General features: G+C 42.9%; 1 protein-coding gene across 5 annotated transcripts in view; it reads right to left on the bottom strand.

Annotated features, from left to right (window-relative positions):
* Positions 1–18377, bottom strand: part of GRIA3 (glutamate ionotropic receptor AMPA type subunit 3) — a 152956-nt gene extending 134579 nt beyond the window's left edge. For 2 of the 5 annotated variants that reach the window (XM_056359719.1, XM_056359720.1), the window contains exons 1-2: positions 17475–18365; positions 16624–16782 (exon numbers count right to left, since the gene is read on the bottom strand). In XM_056359719.1, coding sequence (XP_056215694.1) covers positions 16624–16782; positions 17475–17565 — 250 coding nt within the window. In that variant the 5' untranslated portion in view covers positions 17566–18365. Of the gene's footprint in view, positions 1–16623; positions 16783–17474 lie in introns of all 5 variants that reach the window. The other 3 variants (XR_008825478.1, XM_056359722.1, XM_056359721.1) reach the window with 3 other exon arrangements.
* Positions 18378–21457: the final 3080 nt, after the last annotated feature.

Here is a 21457-nt window from a genome sequence, read left to right as displayed (position 1 = left end):
TTTCAACATCTGAGTTCTCCAATGAGCTGTTAATGCCTTTATAGAAAAGCACACAGAATACTGAAGACTATCATACATAAAGACTTTTAGCTCCAAGCCATATACAAACATCCTTTCAGATGACAATATTGCCCTTCCCTATTTCCTCCTCCGCCACTGTTTAAGAATCCAGATAACCATCACATGTAATCCTTATTATCATAATTGATCTTGTATCTTCAAAAGACAAGCAGGACAGAATCAGTCATACTGCAGCTCCAAAGAATGAGAAAATACTGCTTAGGGAAGGCCACCTTTCCTTAGGATTCCCAGAAAATTTTCATCTTCACTCTGGACTGAACAGTTGAAAGTATCACGGTTTTCCATAAAGAAAAAAGAATATCAGAAAACAAAAAAAGAGAGATTCACCACTGTACATTTTTTTCACCCTCAAGCTGTCCTTTCTGCCAAGGAAGCCAGAAAAGCAAAGGTATTGAGAACACGTAGCGAGCAAAAATACCTGCTTTTCAACTCCAGAGTTAGCTTTTTGAGTAACTTCATACTGCAGCTGAGTAACCAAACTTGCATCCGTGCCTTAATGAGAGGTAAGGGGAGCACCTACTGTTTGCATTTACAGTAGATGTGGTTCATGAGCAGCACGAACAAGTTCAGCCATCACAACTGTTCAGCTTGTGCTGCTCCGATGCATCATTTCAGCAGGGGAGGTTTCGGTAACAATTAAGCAGAGCCATTCACAGCTGACGAGACCCCTAAATTTTGCCAAGTGTGGTAGCTAGTGTTTTATCCTTGCTACTGTATCTTGTCAGCCACTGCACCACACAAATTATCACCAGAATCCATCTCTCTCTATACTGACAGCATGGGGGTGGGGATGTCTATTCACCCATAAACGTGTAGGATATTTATTCCACTAACTCACCCACTTTTACAGAGGATGAGCATGTAAATATCCTGTCTCACAACAGGAGGTTAATTTTTTAGAGAAAGAATTTAAAAATAAAGCACCATCAATTAATGTGGTTGTATTACAACAGCTTCACTGCAGAGACTGATACAAAGAAAAAAAGTGTTGAGTGGAAAGTAGGAGGCAGATAAAAAGTGGCTTGCTAGGATCTGAAAAACCAATGACGAGAGATGATCAAATGAAACTTTTTCACTGTTACAAATGTATTACTTATTGGTAAAGATAAATCTCAGGCTATGAAAAAAAAAAAGGAAGGAAAAAACAAGAGAAAAATATTTTTCTGTTCATGGAAATTGATAGTTTATGCCGTGGAAAACTGAAATTATGATAAAAAAATTCCATTTGAAAGCTTCCATACGTAATGTAAGCTGAAGAAGAATATGATCCTTTGGCACTGAACAACACACAAATTTGTAAAGATTTCTATCCACTACACTGCCAAAAAGAACAGTTAAATACCATTTTAAGAATCATGGTGACATGAATCGCTTATGTGATTACATCAGGCACACTAGCTCAATCTACTCCAGCTGTGATCTGGACATACATATTTTATAAAACCTTAAATGCAGTTATTTAATAAATTTGCTACAATTGCAAGCGTATGTTAAAACACACCCAAGCATTCCACAGTTACATGTCACCACTATGTACCACTGAAGTTATGTTCAATGTACCAATTAGTTTAGGTAAATACGGGGAAAGTCTGCTCTCAGGGCAGCTACTACTGGGCAGCTGCTGGAGACCATGGTGTTATTTCAGATATAACCAAGTAAGCATTAGTAAAACTTAAAAAAGTACATATATTAAAAAATGCTCTGAGCACTTCGTTTTTGACCACTCATGACTACAGAGCAAGACAATGGAAATTTTCAATCACAGTACTTAGAAATCTATGTACCTTTATTTAACATTCATAGTTTTTCAAAATAAGAATCCTTCAAATACACAGCAATGCATCAATGAAAGATCACATCCTCTAAAACACAAGAAGGGCTTTTATCTCAACTTTTGGGGTTTGTTTTAACCTATTTTGCATTAGAACAGCAGATTGTTCCAGTGAAGGGACAGAAGTTGAAGCCAAAGGACCATCTGCTAAGGTTCTCCCCAGTGAATTCCACTGCAAAAGGCAATGTGATGGAGCGACCCAGGCAATTGGGATACACACCATTAAGTAAGCAACAGAATGAAGGATGGAAAACTTTGAGGGTAAGTGTAGAAGAACACAATCACTGTCATCACTGCATTTTTTTTAAATAATAAAAAAAATCAGACAGATGAAGATATTTGCTATGAAGCCATGAGACTGCTACTATATGCACTGCAAACAGGGCTTGCCTCAAGGTTTTATTTCATTTTAAAAGAAAACTTCAGTGCTAGAGTAGATATAAATGGTCTCTTTTGTATTTGCATCTTCTAAGAAATCCTTTACTCATTTAATAAAATAAAATTTTCTCCACCTTCACAGCAGAAGACTGTTTAGACCAGTTAGCACCCACTGGGGTTTCATTGTGTCAGCTCATTTCAGCATAAATTTGTTAACTGGTTGTTTCTAACAAAGGTACTATAATACTCTTCAGAGCCTGATTCCGCATTCTGTATTCCTTCAAGTAACTTTTAATACTTTTGAATTAGGATCAGGAAAAGTCTATGTATACACTGCCTATAAGGATGTACAATTCAGTGTATCATTTCATAACCCAGCTGTCAACAGAGACAACATTTCTATAATACATGTATTGTATGCGTGCCAGTATGAGATGAATAGTCCTGTAACTATAATCAATACCGTTCATTCAAACAACTGGCAGTAGCATTTCAGACAACTGGCAATTTCATCAGTTTCACTGGGCTGCCCAAAAATAAACAGCTTGAGAGGAATGAATGATCTCTGTGGTTAACTATAAATAACACTAATCTCAGTCATTTGTTTTAGGGGATTCATCACTAGGAGACGCAGAAGTCTCGTATCAGTGCAAAAGGCACAGCAGGCTCCAAGAAACTACAGAAATGCTGAAGAATTATGCTGTTGGTTTTTCATTCACCCAGTTACTGTATTTACATACAGGCTCCACTGACAGCACCAGGATCCCACCAGTGCTGCAGCAGCTCCAGCTCTGCAGGAAACTCCCATGATCTCAAGGATGTGTAACCATCTCAAAAGTCAAACTGGGTTCAGAGGAAGCTCCAGTGATCTGAGTAAACCTACTCTGGGAATAACTAATGTCACTTTCAAGGTAACACGAGCAAGTTTGGGATTTTTAACTACTTCAGTGTGAAATTTGCCATCTCTCAAAAGAGTTTTTGAGAGCAAACAAACCTAACAGCTCAATGTGAATGAGACTAACGCTGAGACTGATGGGTGCGAGGTGAACTCAGGCAGACGGGGAACAGAAGGTGCCATTCACAGGCCTGTTCACTGTCTCTGGGAAGTGAAATAGCTTTTTTTTTTAAAAAAAAAAAATAATTATGGTCTATCTGCTCCTATCTATCAAAGCAAGGCAAGAATAAGAGAACAGAGGGAAAAGAATAAAGACAGCTGACTAAAGGGAAAAAACACATCTCTGCAGAGTACAGATCCCAAAGAAAACTTCCAAAGCCCTGAAGTGAAAAAAAGATCCAATTTTTTGTGGTTTAAGTAACCCTCTCCCCTGGCAGCCTTGCTGGGTGTGGGCTAGCACGGCAGCACCACTGCTGCTCAGCCTGCGAGCCTGCAGGTCCATGGGTCACCAGCCCTGAGGCTCTGAATGTATCTCCTGCTCCTACAGGAAAATCTCCTAACCGTTGGGAATTGTTATTAGGTTTTCTACCCTATTTCACAAGTTCAGAAACACAAGATGCCTCATGTGTGCTCTAGGGAAAACAGAGGGATGATCAGTTCTCCCAGGGGCCTGGAGGTTGGCACTGGTCTGCTTCCAGGCTGGATTTGTGCTGCCATGAGACATCACTGCAGAGAGCTCAATACACCACCGGACTGCAGCAGTTTCTTGCTGATACCATGAATGGGAGCCAAAGCCATCACCTCAGCTCCTTCACAGTGTGCAATACTCCAAAGAAACTCCATCAGATGAGCTCCACAGGAACGTCCAAGCCCTCTGAATAGACTACTGAGCAGGAAACAACAGCATATGTGTACACATCCAGGTAACCAAACCGCTGCTGGACCAAGTTCAAAAAGTCATGTTGCTCCATCTGTAGCCATAAACAATCACTTTTCAGTCCTAGAGCCTGTTGCTCAGAAATTTTGTATCCTGTCAATTAAATAATCTTCAAGCTGTAGTATTATCCAATTTACAAGCTTCTTGCTACTATAATATGAAAAGCAATCATCACACCCAGCCACACCAAGAAAGCATTTCAGTGGGATGTTTCTAGCACAATGGCCAGCAGCAAAAAGATTAATGGTACCAGTGGCTTCAAAAAGAGAACACTCACTTTCCAGTGGACAAACAGGGAAAGCTCACAACCCCATTGGTGACCCTACACCTCTGGGAAATGAGGCAGGCTGTACTGTGGAAGTCACCTTTGCAAACAAAGTCAGTGGCTGTTTTAAAACTAAAGCCTTGATTAGATTGTTAAATTAAAATTGTCTGCAGGACTTTCATAGAGAAAATCCAGCTTTTAAGAATGCGTGAATTTATCAAGCTGCAGATCTTTATTGCTTTGATCATCAATATTTTAAAGTTGCTACTTTTTATTCTATATTGGCAATAAATCTCAACACACTTGAACTGCAATCATCACAGCACAACATGATACATTTCTCTCAGAGATGTGAAGTAGGACTCATCAACAATAAAACACCCCAAACAAACTGGGCAGGAGGATGGCTAAACAGATAAAGTCTCTTAGTTTCAGGTAAATGATTAGGTAGCGGTGAACACTGCTATTAACCTCAAGTCCATAATGACAGCTTAAATGAACAGTTCTAAGTGGACGCAGGCCTTTGTACCAGAGCTGCACTCCTGCAGCTGGCACTCATTGACCCTTTTGCTGGCAGGCTCCGCGGAGAAGGCAGGCAGCCACGTCTGAACTGCAGGCCCTTCTCTGTCATGCAGAACAAAGTCACAGTCCTGATTATTCAGGAGGTTTGATCTTAATGCTTTACACTTCTATAGCATCTTTCATCCAGGGATGAGGCAGGCAGGAAAGCATGGGAGAATCTTAAACTGCTATTGCCCTTCCCGCACCCATTTTGCAGAAAGAGGCCTCCTGACTTTGGAACTTTCCGATACTTCTTTCAAGTGTACTCCACATACACTGAATTACACAGAAACCAAAATGATAAGATTCGTATTTCACACACAGCTTCACCCAGGCTTCTTGAAAGCACAATTAATAATCGATTTTGATTAAGTTATTTTCAAGAAGATTTTAATCCCCTTACAGAGAATGTTGCAATAGATTGAATTCAACCTAGCGCACACAAGAAATACACAGGACTGATCTAAGCGTTTTTAGAGACCACACAGTAGAAAGGGGGAATCATATTAATCCTGCTTGCAATTTTGTCCAGAACGATGCCATTTTAAAATTCATGTGAAGATCCGTATTAAGGCAGACTATTCCAGAGCAGCAGATTCTGGAATCAATTAACAAAACAATTCTTATTAAAGACAGGGAATCTCCAGACATTACCAAGGAAGCACAGAATCTTTTCAGAAAAGCCCTCAAGGAAACTATACTTTAATATCAAATTGTATCCTCCAGTGTATGCAGAGATTGCTTCAAATCTCAAATGCATCTTATGTGAAACAGGGGCTAGCACTGCAGAGCAACACAATAAGAATTTAAGACAGGAAGTGCAGATAATTTATCTGAATAAAGCTTCCAGGAGAATAACTGATTTATGTTGATAATGATCCAAGCTGGAACCTGACCAGGATGCAGGAGTTAGCAGCATCACTACCCACAACAGGTTCACTATTCATGAAAAATAACAGGGTGCTTTTACAGATGAAAATAGGTTAAAATGTTAGCTTTATGCTTCAGCCAAAAGACCCTGCTTTGACAGAGATCTGTTCTTGAATTACTTCTAGAGCAACCCAGAAAAAGGTGCCATGTTTTTCAATCAGGACTATCACTATTCATGCAAGCACATAAGAGACACAATGAGTTAAATTTCACAGACGAGCCTATGGTCTTTAACGTCACACAGCCTCCATTCATGCAAGAATTACAAAATCCATAAACTGATGCAAAGAGAGAAGTAGTCAAAGGTTCACAGCTACAAAAATACATATTGGGGGAAAGGGAAAAAAAGAAAAACAAAAACCTGAAAGTAGAAAGTGACTCCTGTTAAAAAGCAAGGTCAGCACTTTCCACTGGAGACTATTTGTTTTACACTATTTTGTTTCAATTGAAAAACAAAATCTTTCCTTGGCAGATTCTGCTCTACACAGTCTATTACTGATACTTCTGAGATACCCAGCATCATTTATAAAGGGACACTTTTTACTGCTGAACATGAATATTTTGTTAAATTTCCCAAAGTTCCAACAGGAAATATGTGCAACATTACACAAGGGCGTATTCAGTTAGTTGTCAAAGTCAAGAGCTTGGACAGCCTGGGTAGTCCTGGAGAAGAGGTGTGCTGCTGATTCAGATGCTCCGAGTTTCCCTTGAAAAATCCATTGGCTGTCCTGGACCCACATCCCTCACTTACCCAGAGGCTTAAAGCCATGAATACCCCATGAGGGACCACTCTGGTTTTACCCTTTACTGGCTCCAGCCTTCAAACTCCCACAGAGTTACTCCAAATTTACCCTGGTGTAAATCAGATCAGAGGAAGACTCCATTATGCATTTTGGCCGGCCCTGTTTCTCAAATGGGATACAGTGAGGCCTTTTTTTTTCTACTTTTTTCTTTCTGTTAGGACAGAACAACGAAGCACTAAAACATGGTGGTCCCAGTGGTCATTGTAGATATGCACAGCTCAGTATCACTGCTTGTGATTTCTTTTTGTGTTGTATAGCACCAAACAACCGGCGGTAAAAGCACATTCGATGGATACAAATGCACATCTTTGAAACGGGACATTGTGGTTGTTGAAACCATCTCTACATTTACTACACTGCATGTAATAAAGCTGTACTGATTCACACTTTAAACAAGGCAACTTCTGCACTGGGAGTGCTGAACTGGAGTACTGGAAAACTTCAGGAGGGTTAACTGATCTCATTTTGATCAATTTTGGGCTCATCTCACTGCCTATCCAGGTAATAAAGTAAGTTGCCTGTAGATGGTGTGGAAAGATACGCTATACATACTTTAACTGACAAAAATTGCCTATCCATAAAATCCATCACAAGCAGCTTGAACTATATACCCTGAAAAAAGCAGACAGCTTCTCCAAAACACACACAATTTTTTCCCCACATCCATCATCTATATGTCATTATAAAAATTGAACAGCACAGGTGTTTTTACATTGAAAAAGGCAGATTCTTATCTGCAGAAACATCTTCCTAACTTGAACAGGCTTCACCCAATTGTTTCAGTCAAGAAAAAAGATGTACAAACCCCAGAAATCATAATTTCCAAAACAAAACATTTGGCTTCAACTGAAACAGAGTCAATTTTTTGAAGTCGGAAACTATCTAAGAAGGTTTTATTTTTAATTCTCTAATTTTCTGGTGACCTCAGTCTAATTCTTAAAACTTTTTTGGAACTATATGTGAAATGAAAGATGAGCACATCACACAGCTCCCATCGTTTCCAATCATATGTGTTTTTGAAGTCACACAGCATGATTTCTGGGATATACAATCCATTTCTGGGATGCACAGAACAGCAGTGGATTAATGGTTCCATGGAGGAACTTGGTCTGAGTTGGCCAAGGCATTCGATATAAATATATGAAAACTACCATTAATCATGAGAGTCACTCTGCTGACATGGCTGAAATAGGGAAGAAATAGGATTAGCTGGCATAGGATGACTACACACATTTTTTCTCTTTAGTATTATTTTACATTAATCAAGAAGTCAGAAATAAATAGGCACAAAACCCCAACATTTTAAGAAGGAAATTCAAAGTAGGATAGCAGCTATGATGCTGACTGCTTATTCATTCAGTATTTCCTTAGATCCAACCCCTTTTGACATACTCCACAATGGTAGTGAAGCCTCTCTGGAGATGCTACCTGACCACTGCACAAAGACTTTGGAGAAAGACGGTCAAGTACATTAAACTTGTCAGACCATTTAGAATCCCCCTAACAGTTTCAATTCAATGCAGGGTTAGACCCCGGGTCAGTCCTTTGCAAATCAATGGACACTAATTAGTTCTCATCTAACCGCCAGGAAAAAAGAATGCACATGAACTTGAGTTTACTGACCATCAGACTTTATTAGAATTCAAACCTGGTGACTTAAGTGGTAAAGCCTAAGACCATAAAACCTCTCTAACTGCTAAAACCTAGCCTCTTACCATGTTCTCATGTAAAGAGGCTACGTAAAGTCCAGCACCTGAAAAAACTTACCAATTACCATTTCTCCCCAAGCCATCTCTCCCCCTACACCTACTCCTTACAAGTAAAACACGAACGATGACAACAAGCACCAAAACGTTTTAAGGAATTTAGCACACACAGCAGGGTACAAAGACCAGTCAAGATGCAGCAATCCCTTGATTCACAAGACGTGATCCATGTTCACTAAGTGGGCTACAGCTCCTACCTCAGACTAAGATCTCTGAAATGAAAATCAAACAGAGATATCATGGAAGGCACGAACCCCTGAAATGCACTGCCACACATCTCCTGGCAAAGCTGGCAGCTGTGAGATACTGATTACGGCACGTTCTACAGACCTCACTGGGGGAAACCAACAGGCAACACCACTTCTAGCAAAGATGGCTCTTTCTCCCATCACTCAAATAATCTGTCTGAGCATGGGTCAGGTAGACAAGAACTGGGCACATGCTGTACCGCAGAAGTATGGACTATACTTATAATATAAGATCCAGGGTGTGTAGGAGATAAAGAACTCTCCAATATTAAGCTTGCTTCTCTTTCCAGCTTTGCTTATTTCAGGTAAAGAGCTGAAAACTTCTCCTTTGTCAAGTGATAGATTGGCTTGCTGTAGAGTTGCGACACACGTTCTCCCAGGTCCGTCAGTGAGAATGTAAGTCGTCTTCTGGCAAGGACAGCAAATTAGTAAGTGCTAATTTCAATTTACTTTCTGAAAGCATGAATAGTAGGCTGCTTTTTGGTGCTTTTTGTTTTTCAGTTTTGGGTGGTTTTCTGGTGGGGTTTTTTTGGTTTCTTTGTTTGGTTTTTTTTTAATTATTATTTTTCTATAGAAAGGGAAGTGGAAGGAGTGATCAATAACGTGAAAAAGACACTGTTAGCCAAAGCTCTCCACATTTTTCACTGCAAACTACCTCTGCAATACCCATCTGATACAGGCAAACTTTATTACCTTTGTATAAGACACAGTAAAACTGTGCTACCAAAAGTACAAATTGACTTACTCCAAATCATGCTAAGAGCCATTGAAAGACCACAGTCTCCCAACTTCAGTCCCTTTACCGCATGGGCTGGGCCCAAAGGCTTGATGTTTGCATGTAATAAAACTACTGACAGTGAAATCAGCAAGCACCATTACACACATGAGTCCATGAGAAAGAGGTATGAAAATAATGAAGTATACGTGGAATTAAGTATGTATGCATTTACTAGATACCATCAGAGAGTGGATATACCTTTACCATACACCTGCCTATGATTTTAAAGACAATTCTTGTATTAAAAAGGACTCAAGACAGTGAAGTCATCATGCAGCCCTGCATTTTTTTTTTACAATTCCTGATCAGAATTTCAAACATCCCATTTGAATAAACTCTAATAAATACAAGTCCAACACATGGGCAGGACCAAGCATCCAAAGGCAACCACATAACTCACAAGGGGCCTGAAAGTGAACTTCTTGTAAACTGCATTTGAAAAAAACCAACCAACCAACCAAAAGTCTTTCAGCGTATCTGAAATGTGCAAATGGTCTAGCAAAACTATTACATACAAGTGACCAGATAGGTCGCTTCATTCCAGCAGAAGAGTGCTCACCTGGGCTATTAACTAATTCTAGGAGAGCAATTCACCCTTTTTACAAGTGCCTAGACAAGCTATCTGCAGCACAGCATCCCTGCAGGTTGATCCTCATGCATAAGGGCTTCTGTGCCACCTGTGCAGTGTACGTGTGAGTGGCACATCACCACTCGCTATTTCAGAGGCGGTTAAGATGATAAAACAGCACCCAGAGACACCACGAGGAGGACATGCAGGAACAACTGCTAGGTGGATTCATTGATTAGCGGATTCATTGATAGGTGGATTCCTACATTCGCTCTTAACTCTTCACACCAAAACCTTACTACCTGTTTCACTCTGGCTCTGTGTATATATGCTAGTTTTACCGCTAATAATTACATCCTGAGGAGATCAACTAAAAAGGCACGCAGGCACACGCTACCTTTGAATGTTTCGCATATAGGTACACACTGATAAATTAACTCTGCATTTCTGGTGCTATAGAAATATCTCCAAACTCCCCGTACAGTCAGGCCAGAGTACACACTGTGAGGCTGAGTAATAGCTGTGAGCATCCACACTGCAGCGACTACAGACAGCCGAACACGAGCATCTACTTTGGAGTCTTCATCAGATGACTGCACATGGAAAAACTCCAAGATGATTTAAAGTTCAAGCTTTCTAGGGCCTCTGATATTCTGAAGATCAACAATAATATAGAGCAGGTGATACAATGGAGGGAAGCACACGCCTGCCTCTGATAGGAAACATAACACACACATTCAGAAGAAAAAGAATCCCCATGGATGAAATCTGGAAATTGCTTCACTGCAGTGATCATTACACAGTTTCACAGAAACTGGTTTGATCTAGATCAATAATTTTTAGATTTCTATTTTTGGATCACTACATTGTTCCAGTGGAGGTACAAGCCCCTGTATAGCAAACCTCATGACAACAGGTACAGAGTTTTTATGCTATAACTCCCCTAGAGCTTATAGTGATCTATACTTTACAGCAGCATAGAAAGTACTGATCTTAGGCTTTAACTTAAATGTCAAATATTAAATCAACATAAACATCTTGCTCACAAGAAATGAACACAAGTTTTCAATTGTATGGTTTGGCTTGGTTTGAAACTAAGCTATGAAACCAAACTGTCGCTGCTTTAAAAATAACATATTCTAAAACCCTTTAAGGATGCCTAGCGAAATCAAAATTAGCATTCCAAAATCGGTAATGACAAAATATGTACTTTAAATGGAAAAATCTTAAATCACTGGATTATGACAATAAAGAATCATTAAAGATACATCAGCTCTCTCAGTTCACACCTTCTTGCATAACAGTCCTACACTTGCAGTAGGACGGCCTCCCACCTCCCAGACACTGAACACAGCGAACCCAGAGGAAAGAAACCCACTGTCTTCTGTGGCTCTTGGACAAGCTCCCAAGCCAGCCTTCAACAAAACTGTGGTTTTTTTGTTGTTGTTAAAAGCTACTGTCACATGCTTGTTTCCCATCATGGCATCTCCATTTCCTCCCAGAGATAAACTACAGCTGTTACATATTTTACTGGAACGTGTAGCTAATCAGTAGCTCTCCAACCCATACCAATAGTCCCACAGGTCCACCAGACCCTGTGCTATATAGGGAAAGCAAGAACAATCGCATCTCTGCATCCGCCCAAAAAATCTTTCCGAAATTGAACAACTAAACAGCATTCTTCATCATGCTTCACTCTTCATTCATTGGGTGAATTGAAAGTTTCTCAAAAGTGTCCATTCATACAAGATTTTTCCCCATCTCTGCAGTGTGAGTTAAATGGAACCCTAGCATCTATTCAGTACGTAAATGCTATGGGTGCAGCAGAAGTGAGAAAGGAGCCCGCTTATTTTAAAATTAATTTAAGAAACAATAAGACACACTTGAAAGCAGCAAGGTTCCTTCTGCTAACACTGAGATCTCACTCAGCTTAACAACAAATCATCTGCTCTGCCACGAAGTGGAAACAAACTTTAGTTGGAACAAGCCCTTCACCTTTCAACCTAGTACAATACTGCAAAAGCTTTGACACCTAAGCTATACACACATACTCGAGCATGTTCCACAGCATAAAGGGCATTTTCAGGGATCTGTTGTGAGTAGAGTTGTGTGGAAAGCACACTTCCCCGTGTTTTACCACAGATTTCTGGGAGAAACCACAGTGCATTGCTCATCGGGAGCATAAGGCATCTACCCTGTGGTCTCTACTCATGCAAAACCACCAGTACACGGCCCAAACTTGGCAAGACTTTTAGCAAGACATACTTATGCTCTTGGCAGAAGGGAGCCGACCACTTTCAGCATCAGTGTCCTTTGCCAGCTGGCCAAAGAGCACACAGATGCAAGGGAAGCAAATTATCTGCCCGCTGGCAAAAAGAAATGCTGAGAAGCACCTAAGGAAAAAAGCGTGTATGTGCGCACGTGTGCAAGTGAGTACGCAGGTGAGCATATATATATATATATACGCACCTGTGCTTTGGGAAAGCGACTAATACAGTTAAACAGGAAAAACTGTCTGCTATAGCTCCGTGGTATCACTTTCTGCAACGCTCTCACAACAAACAAGACACTTTTTCCATTAAAATCGTCCAAGTTGCATTTCAAAGATTAAACACAATGACTGCAAGGATGCTAAAGAAAAATTTTCTAAGAAAGTCTGAAATCAGACCCCTTCAGGGAAGTGACCATACAACCACTTAAAGGATTTTAGCAACTTAAAGTAAGCATGTCATTGTATCTTCCCTCTTTTTTTGGTCTCTTAAAGAATGAGTGCCTGTGGAAAAAACACTGCACATCAACATTTGGTAAAATACAAAAAAAGCCTTCTGGGTTCAGAAGATATATGAGAAATGACTCAGAAAAATTAACAGGAGAAGAATTTGCAGCTGATAGGTAGGTTTAGCTGAGAGAGTGAATCTGCCTGTAGATTAATTAGATTCTGCAATCACAGCCCCTTTTCACCCATTCACATCCCACCACTATCATTACATGATCAACAGATTTTAATGAAAACTAATGCTTTCTTTTGAGAAATTCCATGGGGGCTACGTATAAGGTTGAGTTTACTTTTCAAAATATTTCTTGAAAATCGTACATAACACAAGTGCACATTTGTTGGCTGTAAAGGTGTACAACAGCAATTTTTTGCAATGACAGTGCAGAGAGGGAATATGAGATCTGTGTGCTAATGAGCTGACACTGCAGAGGCTAGAGCAGTGTTAGTATAGTGCACTACAAGTGCAGAGCAGAAAGACATACGCGGGTTATTTCTAGGGAATATGATCTACAGAACTGTACACATAATTCAACATTAATACTAACATCCTTCATTAGACATTATAAGAAAAGCCTGAAAGGTGCTTCAGTGATGAAATTACACATTTGAGTTGTTACGTTCATACTGTTCTGAAAAAGCCAGCTCACTCTCTACATGAGCATTTTTGAGGAAAATATAACATCCATATTTCATTTGATTCTATTCATTCACAGGTCAAGTTAACTTTCTTCCTTTCTGTTTTTTCCAATAGCAAAAAGATATATTTTAAAAGATGTAATAAATCCCCTCAGAGCCAACTGATAAACTTCAATTCACCTTTAAATACACTGGAATTTTCATCTGTCTTTGCATTTGCTCTCTGTTAAGATATCATACAGCCAAATAAATAGGTGGGCAGATAAATACAGAGTGGATGAATACCGTATGCATAACTTAAATGTACAGAGAGGGGCTCGATGCTAGCAGTGAAGCAGAGAATACACGTACATAAATCAGATTATGCATCATTTAACTGAAAAAGGAATGAAAGGGAGGGGCTTAGGGCAGGAATTTTCTTTTGCTTCTAAACAAGTTTGTTCCCATGTTGGGATATTGCCAAATCAGCCCTACCAGAGGTGGGCTTTTTATCTCTGGCACATGAGGATACTTGAGCAGAGATTTTTTTTTTTTTTCTCCCGCCTCTGGAATGCACCAGATTGCACCAAGTGGGATGTGCAGCTGTACAGTAAGAACGTCTTTCCTGAGCAAAGCCCCCCCCGAATTCCTGCACACATGAACTCCTACTACAGTCACTGTCATATAAATCAAACCAAAGAAGAATGAAAGGTATTATTTTTTGGATACTGACTAGTACAGGCGCTACGCTCAAGCTACACATGCTACTTTCTCCAATTTCCCTTCAGTTCCTTTACCTATCCCACCACAAAGTCAGTCATAGTCTCCCTCTCCAGTGAAGGCAGGCAGTCACTGCAGGTTTCTCTCCTGTGGATCCCTGCCAATTGGAAATATTGATCAAACGGCTGTGTGACAGCACTGGAGACAATTTATGCTTACGTCCAAGAGAAGTAAAAATGTTGTGGAAAGAATTCTTTCACGGATATGGCAGTACCCTGAAATCATCTGCCACTCCACCGGGAAGTGAGGATGTGATTAAGGGTACTTGGGTCAGAACGGTTTACATGTTACCAGGTAGCGTGAGGAGCTATTAGTTCATCCTCACGCATTGATACATATGAGCATTCTGACTTTCAAAGATAACCACTTCCAGACTGAAAAAGGGCAACTCTATTTTTTTTAATTTATTTTGAGCTACTGAGACCTACATGACTGGTGACTTGGACTCACCATATTCTTTTCCAACCAACAGTATTACTAGATGGTTGACATAGCTACAGACAAGGTCACCTTTTCATTTTCTTCTGTTTCTTTTTTCACATCTTCTATTTTTAAATAGGTTACTGTAGGTTGGTATTCTCTGGTCTAAGGTTCCTCCAGAGATTTAAGTTTTCCCAATTTTACTACACTGGTAATATGTGTGTTGGAACACGCAGCCCTATACTATAGAAAACCATCTCACCTTACTAAAATCACCACTTCTTTCACTCAGCAATGATGAAAATCATTATATGTCAGAAGATGAGAAGCACTCTGACTAAACAATAAACCGACTGCCTCTGAATGAGTATGTGGTTCACTCGTCTTGGTGGGATCTGTAAAGAAGTGCTGGTAGAACTTAAAAAAACCAATTAATAATTAATCACCCAAGCAGTTTAATGTATTTAGTTTAAATCCATATAATTGATATTTAGGAAACTATGTTTGAGATACAGCCTCTTGAAGGGATTACACTGATTAGGGATTAATAGTCTGATGTTTGTTGTAAGAGCTGTTGAGGCTGGATAGGATTAGTAAAATAAGATGCAAAGTACAGACATGCTTTTATTTACCATTTTTTTCCACTTTACCAAATATTTTTATTGGATATTATATAATTAACCCCTCCCCACAAAAGTTTCAAAGGTCCTAATTCAAAGCCCTTTAAAAAGTGTAACGCTGCACTAGCAAGAAACAGTCACATGGGGGATACGTTAGAATATCAATCCGAAATTTGTCCAAATATTTCCTTATTGTATATTTTTTAACCATCAACTTTCTCAGAAAAGGCCTGAAATCCTAGAGGAATAAAATATCTGCTTGACCAGCCTTCTGATTATACAGTGTGGGACACGAATGTATGGACTATTCGATCCCCAACAAACAAAAAAATTAAAGAAATGAAATGTTCAAAACCTGGAATTGTTTTGAAGCAAGAGATACTAGTTTTCTCTAATCCAATACTTCATTATTATAGTACTATGCTTCCTCTTTGAAGATTTTATACTGTGACTATATATGAATGGGAATCCTGTTCATAACATAAAGTTACTACATTGTATTCAGAAATCCTTTAGATCGTGTGCAGATGTATTTCTGCATACTGCAAAGTACGTGCAACTAACTCACGAGACAGCTCCATTAATTTTCAAAGATTTACAACAAAAACTGCATAAAACTGAATGTGGACACATGAGTAAAACATGTATTCAGGAACTACTATCCGTAAAGGCACACTTTTTAATATGCGGAACACACACCAGTCTTTCAGAAAGATATTTCACATTTTAACACCACATTAACACTACTCAAAGTTCTATTCTGCTTCTTCTGTTAATAAAGGCTCAAATTATATGTTATGTGCTGCTTGTGCAGAGCTATTTCTCGTAATGCTGAGCATTCCGATTCCATTTTCTCTCCCCTCAGCTCTAACGGCATTTGTCAGTTTACAGTCTCGTCAGCTTTTAACAGGACTTTCACCGTAAGAAAACAACCCAGTATTTCAGGGCAGAAGAGGCAAGCAAGCCCCTCTAGCTTTGTTCCCTCAAGGTCACTTGTAAACAGCTGGTTCTGTTTTATTCCTACACGGTACTATTTGCAAATGATGCTGTTTCACACGGCTAGGTTGTAGCCTCAACAGAAAAGGGATGTCACTTCTGTGGTAATTCACTGATCCCAGCTACACAGCCCTACCATATAAATAACACGGTTGGGTTTTTGGAAATCAAAACTAAAGGGGTGAGAAGAAGCGGTGGGAGAACTTTCCCTAAGGTATTATTCAACCATATAATTAATGCTGCAAATTACTAAACCCTGTCTCAGTGCACACATTTGTTGCACTATATTGTATGAGCAAGAACTCTGGGCTACCAGGGAGAAATTGAACGTAAGGTCAGAGAACAAATATTTTCTTTTAAAACGCGTGTACTTACAAGCATTTGTCACTGAAAAACTGTTGGAGGAGTCCAAGTGATCTACGTGATAGTTCAGATGGAAGGGCTTTTCTGTGGTGTTTTGGTTTGTGTTGTATAACTGCACAGCAAATCGAAACGCACTGTGCTCCTGAACAGTGTTCCTCATGAAAAGTCCACCTAGGATGGGAAAAGGAAAAGAAGGAAAAAAGGGAAAAGGTATTTCAGAGCGGATTTTGAGGAGGAACAGTGGCAAAAAGTGACATATGCATACTGCACGTCTCCGGCAGGAATGAAGAGGAGCAGGCTGAGCCCGGGCACAGAATCCTGACGGAGCACGTACCCGAAATACGCATGCTGAAAGCCCAAAGTTAGGCTCGGGAAGCCACGCTTCCCACCAGTGCCCCCCGGGCCACCGCACCTGGCGAACCAGGCCACTCACACACGGGTGCCCACACGCAGATTTAGAAGTCCACCGCGGCCAACTGTGGCTCCTGCGCTGCCCGCCGCCCCTAGGGCGACCTGCTGGGGCCACGCGTGGCGCGCGGCGTGGCGAGCGGGCGGCGGGCAGCGCTGGCCCGGGGGGCGGGCGGACCCACGGCCCCAGCCCCCGGCTGCCGCGGCGTTCCCGATCCCGTTTCCGCGCCGCTCCGCGCCGGCCCCGCCGCGCTGCCCTCGCCGCTTCAGGGCGCGATTCCGCAGGAGCGGACCGAGCCCTCCCGCCGCTCCCGAGGCGAGCGGGCAGCCCCGCACCGCTGCTCCCTCTCGCTCCCGGCCGCGGCAGCCGGCGGCTCCGGGCTCGCCCCCCGCTCCCCCCCGCACGAGTGCCCCGCGGCTGGCGGGGGGAAGGCGCGGGTCGCGCTGCCGCTTACCTATGCTGATGGTGTTGGGGAACCCCGCCAGAGCCTCCCCCAGCAGCCCCGCCAGCAGCAGCAGGAGGGTCCGGGGCGCGCTCTGCCCCATTTTCTTCAGCCCCTGCGGTTCAGCCCCTATAACGAAACTGGCGGCACAGGCATGGGCGCAACGGGAGACTCGGAGTAGTGTCAATGGTGGTGGCGATGCTGGCGGAGGTAGTGGGGAGGATGGTCCCCCTCCTTTCTCCCTTCTTCCTTTTTTTTTTTTTTTCTCTTTTTTTTTTTTTCCCTTCCCCAAATCCCTCTCCTCTTGTCTTCACCCCAGCCTGGGAGGGCTCATTGGCTGCGAGGTTGCCTTTCTCCCCCCGTCTCCAGCAGCCCCCCCCAGCGCAGGGACTTCCCCCAAAGATGGTGGGTAGCGGAGCCGGCGAGGCTGCTCCGCCCGGGCCGGGAGGGGGTTATCGATCAAACTTGGCGTGAGGCGGGCTGGCAGCCGCCCGCCGCTCGGCCCGCCCAGCCCCGGCGCTGGCGTCTGCCGGCCGCGGCGGGCAGCGCTCGGGGCTGCGGTCGCGCGGGAGCGCGGCGGCCTGGCGTGGGCCGCCCCCGGGCTGCAGCTGGCCCCTTTAAAGCTGCATCGCCTCAGTGTGTGTGAGTGCGTGTGTGAGTGCGGTGCGTGCGCCGGTCTGCGGCGGGGGAGGGGCGGGTAGCCGAGCCGGAGCCGGCGGAGGCGGGCGGGGGGCGTGAGGGGGATGCGGCCGGGGTCCCGCCCGCGCCCGGCGGCGGGGAAGGCGGCCGGTGCGGGCGCTCAGGCCCGGGGGCGGCGGAGACGCCTCGGGGCCGGGGGCGAGCGGCCCTGCCAGCGCTGGGGCAGCCGGGTGCCGCCGGGCCGGGCCTGCCTGCCTGCCCCTCGGCGGGCGCCGGTGGGGGGCGAGGGCCTGCGCGGCGGCCGCGGCCCCGCCTGAGGGCGGTGGGGCGGGGGGCTGGGGGAGGCCGCGGGGCAGGGGGCGCGGAGCGCGTGGCCCGGCGGGGCTGCCCCCCTGCCCCGGTGCCCCCAGCGCCAGCGCCGGAGGGGGGGCTCCCGCCTGCCGCCGCCCACAGTGCCGCGAAGTGGAGAGAGACGAGAGGTTATCCCGCAGAAGGGAATGTGGGGTCCCTGCCCACCTCCTCCGAAGGAAGGGAATCCAACAGCCTCCCGGGCCGGCCCGTGCGCGGAAGAGGGCAGGCGGGGAGCATCAGTCGGGGGCGGCGTGGCCCCTGCACGGAGCCCAAAGCGTGGCTGCCCCATCGCGGGTGGGTGTGGGACACCCCGTGTGCCCCCTGCACCCCTGCCTCGGCGGAGCCCCGCCACCCCGGGGCCTGCATCCACAGGGAGCCACTGCGCCTCTGCCTGAAGCCTCCCCACGGGTTGATCTTGCCCCCACCTCCCTGACCCCTGACTATACAGATCCTGCAGGTCTTTGTGGTTTTTTTCTGCTTTGAGGCACACAAAACTGTACAAGATGGAGACAGAAAAGAGATACTAGGTCACGTCGTCTATTTCATAGGCCCAGGGAATGTTTTCTTTCACTCAATTGCTTAATGTTTCCTTTTCCTCTGAGATCAGCAGGTCACTTTCCCTTGGCCCTCCTCTGCTTGCTTTTTTTTTTATCTTAGTCTCAGACTCTAATGTTCTTCGGGTACATTCAGCTGAGTTATGGGTAACATCAAAAGCAGTTGGCCTTGCATTTGCAAAATAATGAACCAGTGCCACTAGCGTCGTATAAGTACTGGAGATGTAAGGTGGTGGCAGATTACTGCACATACACTAATGAATAACATCAAAGACTCAAGCCACTACTCTTGAAGGAAGCCAAAGGCACAGGTGAAGAACAAACCATCACATTTGTGACATGGGAGCGTAAAGTATACCTTTACCAGCATATATGAAACTCATACTTACTCCTAGATTCATGCATTGGTTGCTCCATGTGTGTTCCTTTTGAGAATCGTGCCCAGAAGATGGAGTCCATTCCAGTTCAGGCAAGGCTAGGGATCAGGCTGTGGGGTGACTGGTAATGTTCCCCGTTTAGAGATTGCAGTTGTTGCTTTATCTCTCTATTTAAAGAAATGGTTATCTGTATGCACAGGTGGGGTATAAAGTCCATCTTTACAGCACTCCTCACATTCAAAGCACTCTACAAGTACTGCCTCTGAATTCCTATAAACATCTCCTTGAAGCATGATTGTATTCTGCTCTTACAGAGTAAAAACTTAAAAATCAAGGAAGGCAACTGGCCCAGCTCACCTAGGCAGGAAATTTCAGACCAGAATTAAGATCATGAGCAGCAGCCCTGACTGTAGAGAGCTCTTCTCTCATACGTCCTTTGGTAAGCATAGCAGATCTGAAAGCTACAGACAGGTATGTGAAGTTTAAATATTCAAGATAGTTGTGAAAAGCACATTCCTGTAAGCAAATAATTTATCTTTCTGGCTGCAAATATCTTTCCCCATTCTACCCACCTCCAGCTGATTTCTAACACCTTCTCCACAAAGTCCTGCTGTCCTCTTTTTTGTGTCCTTCCCTACTGGCCCTACTTTCTTCCTGTTCACTTGCTCTCACAAAGTTCTTTTCTCCATCCCTGCAGCTGTGTATTCCAGGCTGACTGCCACCTGCCACACTGACAGCTGATGATGTATTGAAAAAATTATGAAAGAAATTATGTTTAGCATTATAGATGTTAGAACAAGAGAAGAGATAAAATAGTCATGAATGAAGGTGGCATGTGCCAGAATCTCATTTTCATACTCAGCCAGTAGGGTGGGTGCCTCATCTCAACTAAAATGGTGCTTCACAGCCTCATCTCAAAATGGAGAGTCTCGTTATAATCCAAAATATATCTGTTCTAAGAGACAAATAAATTATCATTATCGCCCGCATTTTTCCCCCTGAAGCCCCTAATATACATGTTGTTATCATTATTAGCATTTTCAATATGCACTTTGATTTTTTTGGTTAGGCAATTAGTCTTGGGATACTATTTTCTGATACAAATGGTACAGCAGCTGTCCCGTACAGATTTTGGAGAAACCCAAAGAGACCGCATCCCAGTTTATCTTTCTTACAATGAACCCAGTGTGCACTAGGACAAAATGGTAGGAGATCAGTTGGCTTTATGTGGATATTAATGCCATGCAAATAGTTTATATACTTTGCTAGGGATGCTCAGTGACTCGAGTTAATGAATTCCATGGTAACCGAGGTATTACCAGATGCTTTCCCAAACCTTCCCTAACTAAATACAACCAAGATTTTGCAGGATAATCAGAGCTTCATGTTTAGATGATTTGTAGTGTTCTGGGGCACTAGGGGATTCTGCGTACTATCTACCTGAGCAGGAGGAGGTAATGATTTATAATTAGCTAATGTGTTCTCATTGTAATGTCTAATAGTGGATTAGAATAATACTATGGAATTTGGGACACAGAGTTCTCACTGAGCTGTCTGATGTTACTAGGCTAAACCCATAGCGTTAGCATAAAGTCATGGCAAAATCTACACCAGGATTCTGTGGCTCAAGCTTCACCACCCTGACTGCACTGAGCTGACAGTTTTGTCATTCCTGTTTCTAATTGCAAAAGAGAAGCTCAGGCAGCAAGTTTCTAGAAATCATTGTGCTTCTCCCAGTACCAACCAAATCAGGTTAATAATTGCCAATAAATGTTTTGCCAATTGTGTACCTTTTTTGGTTGATTTGTTGTTTGTTTGGTTTTTTTTTTAAACTGGTTATTTCTTCATAAAAACAAAGGACACCCAGTTAACAACTTAATATCAGCATTACTGATTAATTTACAATAGACAGTTAACAGAATGACAGTGGGGAGAGACAGAAACAAAGATGAAAAGGGATTCAGGGAGAAGGTGAAACTACAGATAGAAGGCATCAGGGCGAAAGTGCAGTGTCAAAAGAAGGAAAATGAATACAGACATTACAGTTTAATACATTTTGGAAAACAAGTCAAAA

This window comes from Falco biarmicus, chromosome 14 (assembly GCF_023638135.1).
Source record: "Falco biarmicus isolate bFalBia1 chromosome 14, bFalBia1.pri, whole genome shotgun sequence".
Taxonomy (NCBI): domain Eukaryota; kingdom Metazoa; phylum Chordata; class Aves; order Falconiformes; family Falconidae; genus Falco; species Falco biarmicus.
Note: the sequence above shows the minus strand (reverse complement) of the source record. Positions and strands in the feature narration are given on the sequence as shown.